This window comes from Sitodiplosis mosellana, unplaced genomic scaffold, assembly GCF_009176505.1.
Source record: "Sitodiplosis mosellana isolate CC-2019 unplaced genomic scaffold, AAFC_SMos_1.0 Smas_scaffold_1, whole genome shotgun sequence".
Taxonomy (NCBI): Eukaryota; Metazoa; Arthropoda; class Insecta; order Diptera; family Cecidomyiidae; genus Sitodiplosis; species Sitodiplosis mosellana.
This window is the reverse complement of record NW_022595244.1, coordinates 13,849,933-13,865,403: the sequence shown is the minus strand read 5'-3', so window position 1 is coordinate 13,865,403 and position 15,471 is coordinate 13,849,933. Positions and strand designations below refer to the sequence as shown.

The 15,471-nt window shown below is 36.7% G+C and overlaps 4 protein-coding genes across 10 annotated transcripts in view; 2 read left to right on the top strand and 2 right to left on the bottom strand.

The window, feature by feature from the left end:
* LOC129580236 (uro-adherence factor A-like) overlaps nucleotides 1-7,032 on the top strand; it is a 47,163-nt gene extending 40,131 nt beyond the window's left edge. For 4 of the 5 annotated variants that reach the window (XM_055470502.1, XM_055470493.1, XM_055470472.1 and 1 more), the window contains 9 exons: nucleotides 127-198; nucleotides 339-551; nucleotides 931-1,089; nucleotides 1,221-4,521; nucleotides 4,581-4,694; nucleotides 4,776-4,954; nucleotides 5,047-5,206; nucleotides 5,279-5,430; nucleotides 5,513-7,032. In XM_055470502.1, coding sequence (XP_055326477.1) covers nucleotides 127-198; nucleotides 339-551; nucleotides 931-1,089; nucleotides 1,221-4,521; nucleotides 4,581-4,694; nucleotides 4,776-4,954; nucleotides 5,047-5,206; nucleotides 5,279-5,430; nucleotides 5,513-5,695 — 4,533 coding nt within the window. In that variant the 3' untranslated portion in view covers nucleotides 5,696-7,032. The remainder of the gene's footprint in view (nucleotides 1-126; nucleotides 199-338; nucleotides 552-930; nucleotides 1,090-1,220; nucleotides 4,522-4,580; nucleotides 4,695-4,775; nucleotides 4,955-5,046; nucleotides 5,207-5,278; nucleotides 5,431-5,512) is intronic. The other variant, XM_055470485.1, reaches the window with a different exon arrangement.
* A 140-nt stretch (nucleotides 7,033-7,172) lies between these two features.
* On the bottom strand, nucleotides 7,173-8,152 carry LOC129580270 (mitochondrial import inner membrane translocase subunit Tim13). 2 transcript variants are annotated; one of them, XM_055470533.1, is made up of 3 exons: nucleotides 8,019-8,152; nucleotides 7,598-7,740; nucleotides 7,173-7,518 (listed from the first exon to the last, which is right to left on the bottom strand). In XM_055470533.1, exons 2-3 carry the CDS (start codon nucleotides 7,703-7,705, stop codon nucleotides 7,345-7,347), a joined length of 282 nt encoding a protein of 93 aa, XP_055326508.1. In that variant the 5' UTR covers nucleotides 7,706-7,740; nucleotides 8,019-8,152; the 3' UTR covers nucleotides 7,173-7,344. The 2 variants fall into 2 exon arrangements, with proteins under 2 accessions (XP_055326508.1, XP_055326509.1); XM_055470534.1 differs by having other exon boundaries at nucleotides 7,598-7,729; nucleotides 8,019-8,094.
* Nucleotides 8,153-8,265: 113 nt separating this feature from the next.
* LOC129580264 (guanine nucleotide-binding protein subunit beta-2) lies at nucleotides 8,266-10,399 on the bottom strand. Its single transcript, XM_055470513.1, has 9 exons — nucleotides 10,230-10,399; nucleotides 10,015-10,160; nucleotides 9,874-9,943; nucleotides 9,721-9,784; nucleotides 9,310-9,539; nucleotides 9,109-9,246; nucleotides 8,911-9,040; nucleotides 8,726-8,812; nucleotides 8,266-8,624 (listed from the first exon to the last, which is right to left on the bottom strand). Exons 1-9 carry the CDS (start codon nucleotides 10,299-10,301, stop codon nucleotides 8,518-8,520), a joined length of 1,044 nt encoding a protein of 347 aa, XP_055326488.1. The 5' UTR covers nucleotides 10,302-10,399; the 3' UTR covers nucleotides 8,266-8,517.
* Nucleotides 8,683-15,028, top strand: LOC129580263 (procollagen-lysine,2-oxoglutarate 5-dioxygenase-like). 2 transcript variants are annotated; one of them, XM_055470510.1, is made up of 12 exons: nucleotides 8,683-8,851; nucleotides 11,430-11,765; nucleotides 12,027-12,115; nucleotides 12,179-12,297; nucleotides 12,382-12,557; nucleotides 12,659-13,020; nucleotides 13,093-13,227; nucleotides 13,290-13,411; nucleotides 13,499-13,600; nucleotides 13,673-13,801; nucleotides 13,882-14,008; nucleotides 14,116-15,028. In XM_055470510.1, exons 2-12 carry the CDS (start codon nucleotides 11,618-11,620, stop codon nucleotides 14,824-14,826), a joined length of 2,220 nt encoding a protein of 739 aa, XP_055326485.1. In that variant the 5' UTR covers nucleotides 8,683-8,851; nucleotides 11,430-11,617; the 3' UTR covers nucleotides 14,827-15,028. The 2 variants fall into 2 exon arrangements, with proteins under 2 accessions (XP_055326485.1, XP_055326486.1); XM_055470511.1 differs by lacking the exon at nucleotides 11,430-11,765 and having other exon boundaries at nucleotides 14,116-14,851.
* The last annotated feature ends 443 nt before the right edge of the window (nucleotides 15,029-15,471 follow it).

Sequence of the window (15,471 nt, the reverse complement as noted above, 5' to 3'; positions counted from 1 at the left end):
TCGCTTTTTCGCAAAACGTATGCCCGCACTTACTACGGTGTCACATTTAGAAGCTAAGTGTGGAGTCGAGCTTGGGATAATTCGTTCCGATTTGCTCATGTTCTCTCTTTCTCTACTAATTAACAGGCTGAGCCAAGCCCCGAAGGCGAACCAACGGCTGAATCTGAACCCAAACCGGAAGGCGAACCAAGTTCAGAGGTGAATTGACGATATTCTATATTGAAATGTTTATTCTTTTCCAATCAAGTTATTTGCTTGAAATCAAGACATTTTTATTTTTGAAATTTATCATGTTTCGAAAACACATTTTCAATCGGACAAACTTATTATTTCTACAGGTGGAACCTGAACCAGCTACAGCCGAACCATCAGCCAAACAAATTGAAGGCGATATCGAACATGTGACATCGGAGCCCGTTTCAAAGAGTGAACCAAGCGCGGAGGGTGAGCCAACCGCTGATGCTGAACCTAAGCCGGAAGGTGAACCAAGTGCTGAAAGTGAGCCGACTGCTGATGCGGAGCCAAAACCGGAAGGAGAGCCAACAGTAGAGGTAAATATTGTCGATTGCAAAGTTGCTTCCAAATCAAGCAACAGAAACCGATGCCCATTCATTGAAATGAACCAAAAGTTATCGAACGAAGGAATTGATTAAAGATATAATGAGAATGATTTGTGTCTATATCGAGAATACAGTCGTACAGCACACATTAACCATCCAATTTGTTTTTTCGAAATTCTATTTCTATTCTTTGTCTTACATGCGGCATGGGATTCAAAACAATGGACACTCTCCATTCAAATAATTCTGTGTTGAATTGTTCATTCTTTTTTAATCTAGTTGTTTGCTTGGAATCAAGAAATTTTCATTCTTGAATTTTTCCATATCCCGAAAACACATTTTCAATTATTCGAACTTGTTATGTTCACAGGTGGAACCTGAGCCGGCTACAGCCGAGCCATCGTCGAAACAAGTTGAAGGTGATATCGAACATGTAACATCGGAGCCGATTTCAAAGAGCGAGCCGAGTGCTGAAGGTGAGCCGACCGCTGATGCCGAACCAAAGCCGGAAGGTGAACCAAATGCTGAGGTAATCATTTTCATCATACATTAATCAGTTTCTTGCAATGAAAAAACAAAAAATCCATGAATACGCAATTTCAATTGAATCAAAAGACTTTTTTCAATGATTTAACAAGTAAACTTTTTTAATTCTGATAGGTGGAAGCCGAGCCAGCCACTGCCGAGCCATCAGCTAAGCAAATTGAAGTTGAAGCCACATCGGAACCGATTTCAAAGAGTGAACCGACCGCTGATGCCGAACCAAAGCCGGAAGGTGAACCAAGTGCAGTCGAACCAGAGCCAACCATCGCTGAGCCATCACCTAAGCACTCCGATGTTGAGCACAAATCAGAGGACATTGAACACGTAACATCGGAACCGATCTCAAAAGTTGAGCCCAGCCCAGATATTATTGCAGAAGAAGATTCAACAGCTGAGCCAAGCTCAAAGAAAAACAATAAAAACGGAAAGGAATTGAACTACGATGAAGAACCGTTATCCGAAGAAAAAGACTTGAGCTCTGATCTGGAGGGAACAACCATTTCATTGAACGGACATACCGAATCAACGACTCGAAAGCAAAAGTACACATATGATTTTGATGCTACTTCACATTCAGATGACACGAACGAGAAAGTAGAAATTTCATCCGAACAACATGGACATTCGGCTGCCGAAGGATCCACTTTGCGATCAGCTAGCGAACAACCAGCTCCGGTTACAGAGGATTTGAGCGATGACACTCCATTGCCAACTGAAAATTACTTCAAGAAAGTCACCAAAACCGTTGAACAGCGCACGGAAGTCAATGTGATGGATGGTACAGTAACACCGTCAAGCATCAACCTAACATCGCCAACAGTTTATTCAACCACTGCACCAATCAAGTTAGAGCATGAAACCACCAGCGCACAACCAACTGTACGTCTTGCACCAACGAGCGAAAGTCCAATGTACTCGGTAACGGAAAATATTCTGGAACAATCGCCATTCTTGCCTGAAAACGAAAACGGAGATTCACCGCTTAACATTCTGACGTCAAGTCATATTTTGAGAGGTACAACACATGACGATGAGGAAGCAAAGGCAAAGACACTAGACATTGAAGAAGAATCATCAGAGAATGACAATGCCAATTTCATATCCGGACCCGAGATTATTCCTCAGAAAACATACAAACTCGAAGGTGCAACAGTTGTCGCACAAAATTCCACCACTGCTTTGAAAGAAATTGAAGCAAGTGAAGAAAAGACCGAAATTCCTTCGGACAGCACGGAAATTTATCATTTGCAAGAGTCACGCACCCACAACCATGATAACATAAAAGCGATCGAAAATCAATCCGAAGAAACGTTGGAATTTAGCCATCACACTGAAGGTGGTGCAGTTCCAACAACCGTCATACCATTCTCGAAAAGTGACGACGAAGACAGCACCGAAATGGAAGAAATGACCGAATCCGATTTGTTGTCGTTGCAAGAGGATAAATCCGCTGGAAATGGGATTGCTTCATCATCGATTTTGCCCGTTTCAAGTAGCACCATTGAGAGCAGCACCGAGCGCTTAGATGAAACCACCTTGGTAGAAGCAAGACATTTGAACAAGGACATTGAGGCTATTCCAAGTGAATCGGAGGAGGAGCAGGCATCAAGTACCGAACATTTGGAACAACTTGTATCGTCAACCAGTGAAAGTGTTGCAACTTCAAGTGAAAAGATCGTTGAAATTAGCCCATCAGCAGAACCGTCGATTCCTGTCAATGATGAAAAGGAAACCACCGTTTTGCCATTGGAAAGTTCAAGCGCAAAAATCGACTCGACAACGGTTTCAGTCGAACAAACTGTCTCGACCGTAGTTGGAAGCAATGAAACTGAAACGAAAATCTCACCAGCAAATGAACAATCCGACGAAGTAAGTCCAACTGCTGAGCCATCGATATCGGCAAGTGAATCGGAAAATAGTACTCCTGCATTAACACAATCGGAATCTGACTCATCGAAAAGTGCTGATTTGACCAAAAGTGAGATTTCAACAACAACCAGCGAAAAGATTGATGTGAAATCATCAACCGAACCATTGCCAATGGAAAAAAGCCCATCGCCTGAACCCGTTCCATCAGAAACCACACCGTCAGCTGAACCAATCCCATCGGAAACAACAACCCCAGCAGCAGAGCCATCATCCACTGAGGCAGCAAAGCTCGCCGATGATGCGCTAAAAGTGATACCGTTAGAAACCACAAGAAAACCGGACGATGATAAGACGAGCGAAGACGAAACCAAAAAAATGAACGGAGAAGAAACCACCGAATCGACTACCGGTCATTTTTTATTGAAAGCGACGTTTCAACCGATTAATGAATCCGTTGAAACGTCGTTAAACTCGTCGTTGAATTCGTTTCATGACTCAACAAGCATCAAAAATGAAGATGATGAAAATGTACCAGTTTCCCATGTTAGTCCAGTCAATGAAAGTTCCATAGCATCAACACCACCATCCACTTTTGGATATACACGTTGCACAGCCGGCCAGTTTGAGTGTCTAAACGGGACATCAATCACCGACGGTAGTTCCTGTATCAGTTTGAGCCAACGATGCGATTCCAATCCAGATTGCAGCGATTCCTCAGATGAAGCCGATTGTGAAATGAAACATTGTCCAGGCCATTTCCAATGTAATGACGGTTCATGTTTGGCACGATCGCTGGTTTGTGATAAGATCGTGCACTGTCACGATGGTAGCGATGAATCGGATGCACTGTGCAACGATTGGAAGTGTAAATTCGATGAAATCGCCTGCGGTGAAAAGGGACCATGTTTACCAGCCATTTTACAGTGTGACGGAATTACACACTGTAGCAATCAAGCCGATGAAACCAATTGCCCGGATACTTGCAAAAATAATGAATTCTTCTGTTCATGGCAACAAAAATGCATTCCAGAGACATTCGTGTGCGATGGCAAAGTCGACTGTATCGGTGGTGAAGATGAGCGTTTGTGTGATTGTCCAGAGGATCATTTCAAATGCAACACCGGCCGTTGTGTCCCACATCACTATGTGTGCGATGGACAACCTCAATGTGCCGACTTATCCGATGATTGGGACTGCTTCAATATAACAACCGTTCAAAGAAGCGTTGGCAACATCACAAATCCGATGATGGATGACATCGACACTGCACCCGAAACAAATGCAAATGCTTTACAAATTAAAAAACCAAATGGAAAATTCGCTTTTGTATGCTACGACAACTGGAATTTGAACTACGCTGACATGATTTGTAAGAACTTTGGATTCGCTCGTTCGATGGATTACACATCGGTTCAAATAGACACCACAAACAAATCATTGCTTGTGATCAACGACGAATTTCAACAAGGAAACTCCATGCTAAGCAATATGAATGAAACTGACTCATGTACTGACGACAAAATTGTCGCACTGGAATGTGAAAAATACAGTAAGTGAATAAGAATTTTAGCCGTAAGAATGTGCGCTAATGAAGTGTTTGTATTTCAGCTTGTGGAAATAATTTAACACGTGATAAAGATGCTGGCAGTAAAAATCAGACATGGCCATCACTAGCACTAGCAGTCAATGAAATATCGAATGTACGGTGCACTGCAACAATAGGTAAGCAGACGATTTTTAATCAAAATCTAAACGATTTAAAAGTCGGTATCGAAATTTAATCAAAAATATTTGCATTTACAGTAAGTCCACGACATGCATTGGCCAGCTACTCTTGCATATTAGGGAAATTTGAATTGACAAGTGAAGTTGAAAAAACACTAAGTTGGTACCTTCAAGTAAATGGATCCAATTATGATGATGAACATGAGAGCACAGAACTGCAACAAGTGAATGTCGCACGCATCTTCAAATATCCACAGGTAAAAATTTATTTTACATACTTATAGTAGTTAACTTGTTTTAAATATAAAAAAAAGATTTGCCAATCAAAATGTTTGTTATCATTCAACAGACAAAATCCAAGCATTTCTTGTATTCGGGAGATGTTGTATTGTTGGAACTAGACGCACCAATCGAATTTGGCGAGTCAGTAACAGCCGCTTGCTTAAGTAATGAACCAATCAACGATGATGTTGAAAGCTGTATTTCAGCTGGATGGTTCTCAGAAGAAGGTACTTGTGAAATTTAGCTCATAAAGGGAATAACCCATCCATAAAATGGCTAATTGATCGAATTTTCTTTAGGAGAATCAAGAAGAAAACATTACATCAAGAACCTAAGTGCAACACCACTTTCGACAGAGAGTTGTAATTCGACTGCAAACTATGCAGGCTCTTTGCCAGATGACCTCATTTGTATGGAGAATAATGATAATGATGAAAAATGCCAAATAAATGTAGGTGTTCACCTTTATTTATGTTCAAAAATGGTATTTAATGAAGAAAAAACCAAATAACATCTCCAACATTTCTCCACAGACCGATGAAGGAGCTCCACTGCTGTGCTATTCCAGCTCACGGGCATCTTGGCAATTGAAGGGTATACTCAGCTATCGAAATGACTGTCGACGACATGCACTTCCAGCTGTTTATTCCGAATTGACTTCATCGCTTTTGAAATGGATTACAAAGACCATTGGAAATGATGAAATGGTTCAATGACGAAATGGATAGAACGAGAAAACAAACAAGCCATTTTATAGAGAAAACAAAACATTCTTGTAAATATTTTTGCTAATTAAAACATTTAAATGAGTGGCAGATCATATATAATAAAATGACCGCTCCCATTCTGCAGAATCTAAATGAAACTTGCAATAAAAATCAACCGTATGTCATCGTTGCTAAAGTGGTGATCCGTGGCGATATAAAAATATGTAAAATCTTCTCCTTTATGTGATTTCTTTGAGGTTTTCCTGTACTGATGGTGAACGCAACAAGTAGAATGAATGAACTAGTCACGATATACGTTTGTGCCAATATACTTCGACATTGAAAGCGCATTCAATTTTCACGTGAATAAAAATAAAAACGGTTGGACAAATGAGGCTGTGAGAATGAAAATGGCAATACAGGAATAAACATTCTGAAACGCATCAAGAAAAAAAAATCGCAAAAGTGAATCATGAGTTCTGAATATGCAAAAGTGAAACATGAATTTACATGGGCAGCATAGGAGGTTCATGGTTCATTTTTGCGTATTCAGAACTCATGATTCACTTTTGCGAATTTTTTTTTCTTGATGCGCTTCAGAATGTTTATTCCTGTATTGCTATTTTCATTCTCACAGCCTCAAATATCAAAGAGATCACGTAAGAAAGAGTTTTTCGATAGCAAATGGATTACCATAGCTCGAGCAACAATTTATAATCAATTATTGGGAAAAGAATTCCAAATTTCTCCAAGGAATGAACGAACAACGATTTATTTCCCAATGTCGAATTCAAATGAATTTCAAATCAAACCGTTGAAAGGAAAATCCGTTTATTTTGTTTTAAATAAATATAGATTTAAAATATTATTATAAAAAAAAACTATTATATTGATAGGTTAGAATATAATGTAATAGGTAACATTGCATTCCACTAAGCGGCACACGTACTTACTGTATGATAATAAGGAGTATAAAATTGCTAATCTTCTTTTGTTCCATGTATTTTGTAGTATCGAATAAGATTTGGCAGGCGATCAGAATAATTAAATTAATAACAAATTCAAGTGACGGAATCAATTTTATTGTCTTAAAATATTGAAAGCAAAACCGAAATGTTGTTGCATGAATTTTAGCGATAATATTTACGAAATGAAATTTTATAGACATATTTCGAATTTTGACAACTAAGCTCAAAATGTTTTCCCTCTGAAATATTAATTTTAGATTCAATTCCCAGAAGAAAATATATTATATACTAAATATTTGAAGAGATCAATAATTTTGTGTCTTTTGAGAAAAAATAATTCCAATAATAAAGATCATATTTTATCCAAGTAAACATTTGTGGTGTTTTCATTGTAGCCATCAACTCAACCAACTTGATGTACATCGGATAGCTTTTGAAGGGTTTGGTATATCCACCATGGTCATGGTATTTACTTTTCGGATACACATTTCATGAAACAAACAAACAAAAAGTCCACATCTGTTCGATATTACGTGACGGTCTTTATTTTCTAGAACATCCCATTACTTTCTACAGAGTAAAATACAGTGATTTAACAAATGCTGGAGAAACGAATTTTTCCTTCGTTCCATATTAAACTCCAATTGCAATTGGCTTTTCGTCGAGTTTATTCCTATACACTGGTGCCATTTAGAAACCACCACCTCCTTGTTCACGTTGTATCCTTCGCACATACGTTCTAGACACTAAATTCCAAGAGTCCATAAAACGATCCATGCACATGGCGATACATTTTTGTTCAGAGCCACCCAGACTCGTGCCTGGCTTTGTTACACACTTTTTAAAGCATTTTTCTGTGATTTTCTGTAATAAATGAAACAGTTTTGGGTTGAGATTTTTGTTTTTTTTTTTCGTGTCATGTGACATTTGTGATTGTACTTACTGTTACTAATTCTTGTGCATTGGCAACAGCGATTTGTTGTCGAACTTCGGTCATCAATTGGTCCTTCTGTGTGGACGACAAATTTCCCAAAGGTGCTTGCAAATCCATGTTTTCTAATTTGTTGCGGGTGTCCTATGTTTGAACTATGCGAAAATTGTAAGTTTCAGTATTGGAACCATTGGAAATATGAAGATCAACTGTTTAATGAGGAAATTTCAAGAATAATTCGGAAAAACTGATAACATTCGCCGGTGTTTCGTAATATCAGTAGAAATTGAATCAGACTGAAGTCACTGAAAACACTGGCAAATGTATTTTCAAATAAAATCCTTCACAATTGCACAGGGCACTTTATTTTAGCAAAAATCATCAACAAATTTCATATTTGAATGAAAAACATGTACAGTTTTTTAAAACCTACCGCTACAAAACTTGTGAAATCCTCGTTTTCCGTACGAATATTCCTCCGTTCAATAATTCTAACCTTAATCCACTGAAAATACTTGACAGTTCCTCATGCTGAATAAATCAGTTCACACAACTACAAACACACGTTTTCATCGAACTGTCAGTTTTAGTTCGGCGTGAGCGTGACACTCCACGCACGTCCACATTTTCAAATCATTACATATTAAAGGTAAATTGCAGTAATAGTGCTGAAAACCGACTTTTAAAATCTAAAATAGTTTATTTATTGAAGATATGTTGTTTTCCAAATATTTTCATTTTTAAGTGAAATACATTGGGTGCAGTCGTTTAATACTTTGTGAGGCTAATAATAAATATTAAATAATCTTTTTCTTTTCTTCATTTCTGTGGTAAAAAGTTGAATTGGAAGCAAAATAATTGTCGTATTAGAAATATGAAAGCTAATCAAATTATTGAAAATGGAACAGCAGCAATGGGCACGGAGAGTACATTCAACCCCACACACGGACATACTGATCCCAGCTGCATGAAACCAAAGCCATGCCATTCGGTGCAATGGTAAGGGATGTCACACGATTTTCATGGCCATTTAGCGAACCTATAAATTTTTTTATTGATTACTCTCTTTCTCTTTCGTTCTCTTTCCATAAGCGAATCCGAACAATTTGTTGAGCAAATTGACAAAACACGTTTGCTTACCAGCAGCAGTAGTTTTCAATGTATCCCAAGCATAAATACTATTATCATCTGCTCCGCAGAACAAATATCGGCCACTGAAAGACAGAGCTGTTGGAAAAATGAGATCATAATTAAGTATTTCAAATGGTAATTTAAAAAAAAAGTAAAAATAACGTAAAAAAGAAGATTTTTTGAATTATATTTACCACAAGAAGTGAAACCACTGTTTGGATTCTGTGGAGCATAGTTGGCAACTTGTTGGTCCGAACGAATATCAAACATTCTTGAGGTCTTATCCTCCGAGGCCGAGGCAAATGCTTGACCACTTGGATGATACTGGAAAAGACATTTCAATCATTACTTTTTGTTGTATCTCTGTGAATCATTCGCAAATGGCAGCTTACAAATACACTATTAACATCAGCAGTATGACCGAAGAATGTTTGCTTTGGCTTATTTTCACGAAGATCCCAAAGTTTGGCCGTTTTGTCAACTGAACCAGTAACAAAAGTCTTTTTGTCTGGCGACAAAGAGATTGAAACCTAAGAAAAAGAAAATAAACTTAAATCCATAGTTTCTGTTTCGATTGGTCAGCATTTTCATACCACATCTCCCTCATGTCCATCCATTTCGACTGTTTTCTTGCCAGCCTCCAAATCCCATACCATGATCTTCATATCACCAGAGCCAGTGACAATGTGTGTATCGTCGAGGAAACGGCATGAGCTCAAAAATCCTTCATAGCCAGCCAATTCCCGCACAATTTTCGCTGCGCCACTTGAATCACGATTATTTACATCGTACACCGTACACATGTTATCCATTCCACCACAAGCTATATACGTTGTTTTCATGTAAAAAGTGTAACAGATTTCAGAGCGTGACACATTTATTGGTGGAAGAAATAGAACACACGGTAAATACGATTTACACACAAAACGCCATTTCGACACTAATCGCTTTACTCAAATCAAATTACAACGGCTCGACTTATTGATTTTCACAATTTTACTCACCAACAAAATTTCCAGATGCGGCATACGCCACACTCATTACCCAGGCCGATCGCAGCGGAATTACCTATTGAATTCGATTTTTTTTTTTAAATTTAATTTTGAGAATTTTTTTCTAAATATCTCAAAACTAAACTGGAATCTTAATGAATTCACCTGAATCTTATTTCCAGTCCAAGTGTCCCAAATGATGAGTTTTCCATCGAGTGAACCAGAAACGCAATGTCTGCAACAAAGAAGTCATTTAAGTTCACTTTTCTACCAGAACAGCTGGTTCGGTTTGTGACGAATCGTTACCTCGAATCATCTGAATAATGAACTGAATTCACTTTATTGATGTGTCCTTTTAGTGAGCGTTTTGTTGTCAATGGAACCTTTGGAACAGCAGCCAAATCGCCACACTTATCCGCTATGGTACAATCGGCGACTTTCTTTTGTTCTTCCTTTTTTTATTAAAGAAATATTTTGCGAATTAATTATTTAATGTAATATTTTCTTTTAAAAAATCCCACCTTAAATTTCGCAATTAAATCATCAAGTTCCTTTTTAAGTGCAGTAATTTCTGGATCCTCTTTTGGTGCCATTTTTACACTATTTTTTAACGTGATCACTAGCTAAACTGAAAGAAGACTGTCATTTGGTAGACCAATTCCAACTGAAATTATGGCCTTTTTGATTTTTCGTTTCTACCACGACTGAACATCTATATCAAGTAATTCAATTATCATCGACTTAAACGCACAAATACGGATTCAACCAGCAAGAATAGAGCACATGTGAATTTTTGTAGGCAACAAAAATGCCATTTATGGCTTCACACAAGAAAAGTTTTGTTGGACTTATTTTGGAATATACGAAAGTGCTACTTAATTGAAGTTGTTCTACAAACGCACACGTACGAATTTGGAAGATAAAGAAAAAATGTCGAAATAAAATAATTCATTTTTCAACAAGCAAAAAAACAATGTTTTCGAGAACATTGATCGAATAGATCGACTGAAAAGTCATTCAGCCATGATGATTAACCTAATTTTTATTTACACACAAAACAAACTTTTCCAAATTTTAGATTTTTTTTTTCTTGGATATGGAATACGAAGAAAATAGTCTTAATTCTGAAGTCTACCATATAAAATAAAAGAAATTAAGGAAAGTTTTTTCCAAATTTAAGAAAAAAAAATTCTTAAATTTGGAAAAGTTTGTTTTGTGTGTATGAATATCAATAAATTTTAATTTATCCACAACATTTTCTCACTCATTTGATAAATTATTGATGAAATTTTCAGGTCAATTGTTCAACTATCACTTAGCCATCATGAGTTGTATATTTTATTTTTAGACCAAAAGTATTAGCCCCAGTTAAAAGTTCAAACTAATTCACAAATCGTGGCTTCTGTAGAAAAAAAGTTTCAATTTGCATAAGCCTAAAAAATTCAAAAGAGACGCTTTTCCAATTGCGCTACTGCACGTGAAATGAACTCATGTGACGTGGACAAAAGACTCCATTGTAAGTGAGAAAGTGTTGCGGTTTCGACCAGCGTTCTGCATGTGCACACAAGAAAAAAAAATCGATTCAATCACATTTCGAATTGTATTGATTTTCAATTATTACATCACAAATCGATGCCGAAAAACTTCCATTATTTTCTCCCTTCCAGTATTTTGTTATAACGAAAAACGTAATTTTAACACAATTTTTTGTGTTTACGTAGAAAGTCTTACGAAAGACTTTATTTCCAAGGTCGTCAAATTCCACCCAAAATAACAAATCGATGACAATCGCAACTGGTCGCAATCGATAGTCGTTGAAATAGAGCCAGACTTATTTTTAGTAATAATTCAACTAGCAGCCGAGTGGTTTAAAGATTAACTGAGCTCTACGATTTTGGATTCGGGTGAAATGATGTTTGCATATGGTTTCTTCGTCTCTATTATTTTGCTAGTCTTAAGCGGTAATGCCAATGGCACTGAAAAAACCTGTGAACAATTTGATAAAGTTGACTGCAGTAAATGCCGGAAAAATGTGAACACCCAATTTTATTCAAAAGGTTCGTGTGTTTTTTTTTTGCAAATAGGATTGCTTGGTTAAAAGAAAAGATACTACACTTCTAATAATGCTTGCTCGTTCACTCGCAATTCCATTCTCTTCTGACTTATACCGATAAATAAGATGATCGTCTGCTTTCTTTAAATTCGGGCGAAAATTTGTATAAATTCGAAATATTTTTTAATAAGACACAACTCAAGTTGTGTAGCGAGGATTCAGGAATATGACAAATAAACACCAAATTTCTTTTATATTTTCGCAGAATTTGATGTGAAAGTGTTTACCGTAGCGTCGGAAGAGACTGAAGGATATTCACGATACATTCGATCGGCCAATTACTACAATGCAGAGGTAAAATACGAGAAAATATATTTTTCAATGAAATTTCAATTTTATTTCATTTTGCATATCTAGGTGGAAACATTGGGAATGCATCAAAAATGGCTTGGCGGTGGATACAAAATCAATTTGTTACGTGAAGCACTTGAACCGTACAAAAATGACGACCAGAAAATTATTTTATTTACTGATAGGTGAGACTTTTCAGTACATTAGTTAAAATAATCTCTTTTTAAATGAGAATTAATTAAAATTAAAATGATTTTAATGGCTCCTAGTTATGACGTGCTGTTCACTGCCACTATCGATGTCATAGTGCACAAATTCGAGAAATTTGATGCCCGTATCTTATTCGGAGCAGAAAAGTATCTGTGGCCTGATACAACTGTGGAGCATTTGTATCCAACCGTTTCGAAACACTTGCCAAAATATTTGAACTCGGGACTGTTTATGGGTACATTCGTTGAATATTCATTATTTTATATTATCAATTTAAGAAAATAATTGTGAGAAAAGACGAAGACGGATTTGAAAATGTAAATTTTCCTTCTTAAGGCTACGCATCGGATGTGTATGAATTGTTAAGCATTCCAATTGAAAACAATAATGATGATCAACTTTACTTGACCAAGGCATTCTTGGACACGAACATTCGTAAAAAGTTACAAATTAAACTTGATTACCAGTCGGAAATCTTCCAAAACTTGGATGACTCCACGGTTGATGTTAAAGTGCTATACAATGAAGCCAATGGCGAATATTTCATTAAAAATATTCAAACTGACACCATACCAAGTTTTATCCACGGAAATGGAACAAGTAAAGTATTGTTGAACAATTTTGGCGGATATGTGGCCGGCGCTTTTAAACACAATGAATGCCAACTCTGTCAAGAGAACAAATTGGACTACTATCGGGTAAGATATTAAAACCTATTTGATTGACATATTTGCTGAATAGGAATATTTGTATGTTGACATTTCTTTCAGAAACAAGAAGACTTGCCAAAAGTTACCATTGCAATAGCCATTCCAAATGCAACGCCATTCCTCGAAGAGTTCTTTGATTCCATTTTAGCACTGGATTATCCAAAGGAGAAGCTAAACATGTTTATCTACAACAATGTATGTAAAAATGTTTTGGAAAATGAACAAAAAACTGAAATATAACAATATGAACTATTTAGGTACAATATCATGATGACTTGGTGCAAACCTTCCTTAAAACTCATGGTGATGAATATTCAAGCACAAAGCAAATCAGACATAATGATTCGTACAAGGAAGTTACTGCCCGGAATTCAGCAGTGTTAGTATTTGATGATTATTGACATTTCCATAAGAAGAAATCCAAAAAACTGTCAAGATGATTATTATTACATTTTATTGATTGCAGGAGCTATGCGGAAAGTGAAGGAAGCGATTACTTATTTGTTGTTGATGCCGAAGCGCATATAGATAATCCATCTACTCTGATTCGATTAATCGAACAGAATCGGTGAGTGAAGAAGGCTAGAAAATAAATTTTCAAGTTGAACAATTGTTTGCTAAGTAATTTCATATTTGATAGTAATGTAATTGCACCGATGATGACGCGTCATAATGATTCGACGTGGAGCAATTTCTGGGAAGCATTAGATGAGAACAGTCAATATGCACAATCGCATGATTACATGAAAATTGTTGAAAATGAAATTCGGTAAGTTTTTATTATGCAAATATTTTCAAAAAGAATATCACAGAAATTGAATCGATTCTTTTTCCTCCGGCTTGGAATAGTGGTTTATGGAACGTTCCATTTATCTCATCATGTTATCTGATTAAGAAAGCGATCTTCCCAAAACTCATCTATACCGACGATGATCGTGATGCTGATGTGGACATGAGCAAAAACCTACGAAATCAGGTATATTTTAAATGTAATCATTTATTTTCTGTATTTTTATTTTTGAAATTATTTCGGTTTTCGATTCGACAAAATTTGGTACCAAAACGCTTTCATTCTTCGTTCAGCAAATTTTCATGTACGTTTTTAACGAGGAATATTACGGTCATTTGGTGAACAATGACAAATTTAATCCACTGCTGACTAATCCCGAGTTTTACATGCTGATCACAAATCGAATGGACTGGGAGAAGCGATACTTGCACCGAGACTATTTTGAACAATTGAAACCGAATCGAACACACAAGCAACCGTGTCCCGATGTCTATTGGTTTCCCATTGTAAATGAACGTTTCTGCGATGACTTGGTTGAAATCGTAGAAACTTATGGAATATGGAGCCACGGTTCAAATAGAGCCGGCTCTTATGATGCTGTTCCAACAATGGACATTGAATTATTCGAAGTTGGTTTGGAACCAGTTTGGAAAAAATTCTTGGAGTACTATGTCAGTCCACTTCAGGAAGCCGTATTCTGGGGATACCATAGCATTCCAAGACCACGAGCAACGGCAATGTTCCTTGTGCGCTACAAACCTGAAGAGCAGCCGACACTACGACCACATCTTGATTCCTCCACTTATACCATAAACATTGCTTTGAATAATGTTGGAATTGATTATGAAGGCGGTGGATGCCATTTCTTACGCTACAATTGCTCGGTGACAGCAACACAAAAAGGATGGATGCTCATGCATCCTAGCCATCCAACTCATTATCACGAAGGCTTGAGAACGACGCGTGGAACTCGCTACATTATGGTAACATTCGTCGATCCATAGATGAGATACGAGAGAAAAAGCTCAAATTTACGCACAAAAAATGAGAAAATCAAAATTTCGTAGAGAACATTGATTTAACGAACTGTTATCAAATTATTCGTAATTGGGACGTATTTTTTTTCGGAGAAAGAACATATTGATAAGTTTTATTTATTAGTTCTACTCTACATACCTTGAACAAATAAAAAATATCATCACAGAACATAGAACCGATCACAATTGATCATTAATTTATCTTATCTTCCTTTGTGCTATCTCTTTGATTGATTTTTTTTCATAATGCAGTCATGAAGAGTGCTTTCGTTGAAGTAAAGCCGAATAAACGCACATAAAACACGCAAGAAATCGACAGCTTTTTTAGTATCACTTTTAAGCCTTTTTCACGTTTAAAATTCGAGTCTATTTTTCATGGAGCCATTTACAAGCTTCTGTTTCACGATTTTGGAGAATATTTGTTTTGCGAAGGTAGTGTACAAATGTTTGCAAAGAAAAAAATTACGATAGTATCGCTAGAGATTTTCTTTTAATAGGAAGTAAGTTTTTTACCAACATATACGTTGATACTCAGTACAAGTCAATTTCGATTTTTTTTATTCAAGTCCAAAATTCTCCAGTTACAAATAATTCCTCAATCCCTCAAAATAA

Bases quoted from the DNA above. Each gene is read 5' to 3' on its own strand.
- LOC129580270 (XM_055470533.1), bottom strand. From the start codon at position 7,705: ATGGATTTGCAAGCACCTTTGGGAAATTTGTCGTCCACACAGAAGGAC. The intron at 7,519-7,597 runs GTAAGTACAATC...CATTTATTACAG, and splicing joins ATGCACAAGAATTAGTAACA to AAAATCACAGAAAAATGCTT.
- LOC129580264 (XM_055470513.1), bottom strand. From the start codon at position 10,301: ATGGCACCAAAAGAGGATCCAGAAATTACTGCACTTAAAAAGGAACTT. The intron at 10,161-10,229 runs GTGGGATTTTTT...TAATAAAAAAAG, and splicing joins ATTTAATTGCGAAATTTAAG to GAAGAACAAAAGAAAGTCGC. The intron at 9,944-10,014 runs GTAACGATTCGT...TCTTTGTTGCAG, and splicing joins CATTATTCAGATGATTCGAG to ACATTGCGTTTCTGGTTCAC.
- LOC129580263 (XM_055470510.1), top strand. From the start codon at position 11,618: ATGATGTTTGCATATGGTTTCTTCGTCTCTATTATTTTGCTAGTCTTA. The intron at 13,412-13,498 runs GTTAGTATTTGA...TATTGATTGCAG, and splicing joins ACTGCCCGGAATTCAGCAGT to GAGCTATGCGGAAAGTGAAG. The intron at 13,601-13,672 runs GTGAGTGAAGAA...CATATTTGATAG, and splicing joins CGATTAATCGAACAGAATCG to TAATGTAATTGCACCGATGA.